The sequence below is a fragment of the Pteropus alecto genome, unplaced genomic scaffold (genome assembly GCF_000325575.1).
Source record: "Pteropus alecto unplaced genomic scaffold, ASM32557v1 scaffold379, whole genome shotgun sequence".
Classification (NCBI taxonomy): domain Eukaryota; kingdom Metazoa; phylum Chordata; class Mammalia; order Chiroptera; family Pteropodidae; genus Pteropus; species Pteropus alecto.
In genome coordinates this window covers 1,600,943-1,603,873 of record NW_006443129.1, presented here as the reverse complement: position 1 = coordinate 1,603,873, position 2,931 = coordinate 1,600,943, and the positions used below count along the sequence as shown (strand labels likewise).

The 2,931-nt window shown below is 50.3% G+C and overlaps 1 protein-coding gene across 2 annotated transcripts in view; it reads right to left on the bottom strand.

The window, feature by feature from the left end:
• The window catches only part of CRYBG3 (crystallin beta-gamma domain containing 3), a 101,398-nt gene extending 99,100 nt beyond the window's left edge, over positions 1–2,298 (bottom strand). Inside the window, exon 1 of one of the 2 annotated variants that reach the window (XM_025040789.1) lies at positions 1,975–2,298. In XM_025040789.1, coding sequence (XP_024896557.1) covers positions 1,975–2,123 — 149 coding nt within the window. In that variant the 5' untranslated portion in view covers positions 2,124–2,298. The remainder of the gene's footprint in view (positions 1–1,974) is intronic. The other variant, XM_006923414.3, reaches the window with a different exon arrangement.
• Positions 2,299–2,931: the final 633 nt, after the last annotated feature.

Sequence of the window (2,931 nt, the reverse complement as noted above, 5' to 3'; positions counted from 1 at the left end):
ATATGAAATCACCAGTGCAGAAGGTAAACCTGGCTCCATTAGAACTAAGTTTTTAACTGACTCTAAGAGAAACAGCCAAAATACCCTTTCTGTTTTGAAATAACATCACAGTGACAAATCGCAATTGTTTCCAATCTTGTTAACACCAGAGTGTTGTGTTACTAGGACATTTGGTACTACTAAGTGTTTCCATTTGTTTCATTAAACTTTCAATAAAGGCTTTGTTTATATCCTTGAAAAGATTTAAGCTCATTTAAAAGGTAAAACACCCACACAAAGGATTATCTGCTATTCCCTTAACATCTGGCATGTTCTAAAAAAGATGAGGAAAAAATTAGTGTTCATGTCAGCAGAATTAAAATTTTCATTGTCAAAAAGCCACAGTCTGTGCCTATTTGGAAATAATGAGAATAAAGTGGTAACTAGACAAAAGACTGATAAAGGCCAAAATAGGGCAGGAAGGCAGGCAGGGTTCCAGGACAATTCTGCTATGAACCTGAAATTGGCCTACCTAATCCTTTCTAACATTGACTCAAGTTTCCAACTTTCGCTAAGTCTACTTGGGATTTCTTTTAAACACCACTTCCACATTATCCAAGACTGTTAATGTTGTTACAGTGATGGCAGGCACCACAGGCTGTCTGCCCACACCAGCAGATCTGACGTTCTGGTTAAGCACTGTCAGACTTCAAAACTATTTTTAACTACTGGGTAACTGAATTTTAAATTCTACATGAACAGTAGGGGCAGTAAGAGCTGAAACTTCCCAGGAGAAATTTACCTATTCAGAAGGAGCTTTCTTGGAAAGATGTGGGATTTTATTAACAGATGGTCATAATGCAAATGTTTCACAAGTAGGGAAACTGAGGAACACATAACCGTCTATAATCAAATCAAAAACCCTTAATACTAATGAAACCAGCTCAGTCACAGTTACAGTTCTGTCTCCTATCCAGTTTTCTTTGAAGCCCTCCAGGAAGTCTTTAAAACCTGAAGTAAACATAACTTTCTGGAGTTCATCCTTCTAATCACATGGTTATACACTCTTCTAGTGGAATCTGAGGGAGGAAGGGTTTAATCTTCTTTCCTCACCAAAAGTTTAAAACAAGTAGTTGTATTTACTTAAATCCTTCCTGCTTCAGGACGAACCGAAAAGACAAGCTTTTTAATTGAGGAACACCTTTAAAAAAACAAACATCAATTTTACAGCAGGTGGAGGAAGGAGAAAAGACTACAGAGAAGAGCCACGTTTTCATTACTGAAACCAAGACAGCTGGAGTCCTTGGTTTCTGGAATCAGTGGAAACCTGAGGAAGATGTTTTCCGAAAAGAGACCGGGCGGGAGGGGCGGCATCATTTAAACGTTCAAGCAATGGTAATAAAACTAGCGAAGCTTTTATATTTTGATGAAGTCTTGGGTACTCAGGATCACAATTCCTTTTTTTTTTTTTTTACATTTTTTTGAGAAAATTCAAATTAGACGACAAAATACCAGCGGAGGGGGTGGCGCTCCAAAGCTTCACCTTTTCCACACGGGTGGTGCTCGCATTGCTCCCTCGCTGCCCGACGGATGGCTCCGCCGGGCTCACCCTATTTCCCACCACCGCCGACGGGACGCCGCAGGACTCGCTTCTGCCCCAGAACTTGACAGCGAGCAGACGCCGGCGCGGAACCTGCACCGGGTCCCGCACCCGGAGGATCGGGGAGGGGGAGGACGAGCGCGGGCTGCGCGGGGCCCGGTGGGCGCACCCGTCCGCGAGCCACCAACTTTACATTTAACAAACCCGAGAGTGGGGAGCGATGTGGCTGGGGAACAGGGCGGGAAGGAGGAAACTTTAGCAATGGAGGAAGGAGAACAGAAAGTGGCGAGCCAAGGAAACCTGGCACGACAGCGCCTGGCAGCGGGCAAGCGGGCCAAGAGCCCCAGTCCCCAGAGTCCGCGCAAGACCCCTGCGACGGTCCCCGTGGCTCCCACCTGGCGGCACCCAGGCCCAGAGCGGGCGGCTGGCTCGTCCCCGGCCTCTCCTCATCTTCCTCTTCCTTGTCCCGGGAAGGGCTTCGGGGAGCGAAGAACCGGGAGAAGCTGTGCCAGGGGCCGCCGCCCCTCCTCCGGCCACCGGACATCTCCCGGGCGCGGCTACCCGTCCAGGGCCGTCTGCTGGGAACCGGCGAGGCGGTGTCCTGCGTCCGGAGCCCGGCCCAGGAGGGACCGACTGGACGCGGGCAGCCGGCGTGGCTCAGTCCATCCCCAGGCGGAGAGGCGGGCGCTACGCGCTCCCGAAGCCGCTGCCCTCGCTCGGCGCCGCGGCTCCTCCTCCCGCCCCCGCGGGACGCCCCGGGGAGGAGCCAGAGGCCGCGGCTCCGCCTCGGCCTGTCCTGGCCTCGCCGCGGTCCTCCTGGGCTGGCTGGGTCGCCGCTGCAAGTGCTGACCCGGGACCCGGAGCCAAGAATGCGCCACCCACGACGCTGGCTCAGGGCTTCGCGCCCCAGCCAGTTGAGGCTGCATCCTATCTGGCTTTGCGCTCAAGTCTGACTTTCTATGAGTGATTTGTTTTCTGTCCTCCAGTCAGTGCACGGAAAGTTTTCAGACTTTTGGAAGAGGTTTCCGAACTAACGTTTGTGAAAGCACCTGGTAAACTGCATTAGCAGGGAGGCCGGGCTGCCCTGCAGCTAACAAGCAGCTGCTCAAAAACAGTGTCCACCAAGGCTGCAAAAGATGAAGTTAGCAAGGGCCGAGCCTCAGAAGTGGAGGAGGTGCCTGTCTAGGTCTATCAACAATTCGTTTCTTGTTTGGCCGGCTGACGTGTGGAGTAACATTTCCTAACCCAGATGACCTTTAAGTTTCTCATACTTCATGTTACATACTGCTACTCTGCAAACCCTCTTACAAAAACGACATAATCAAAAACAAGTATGATTCAAACTTGTAAGT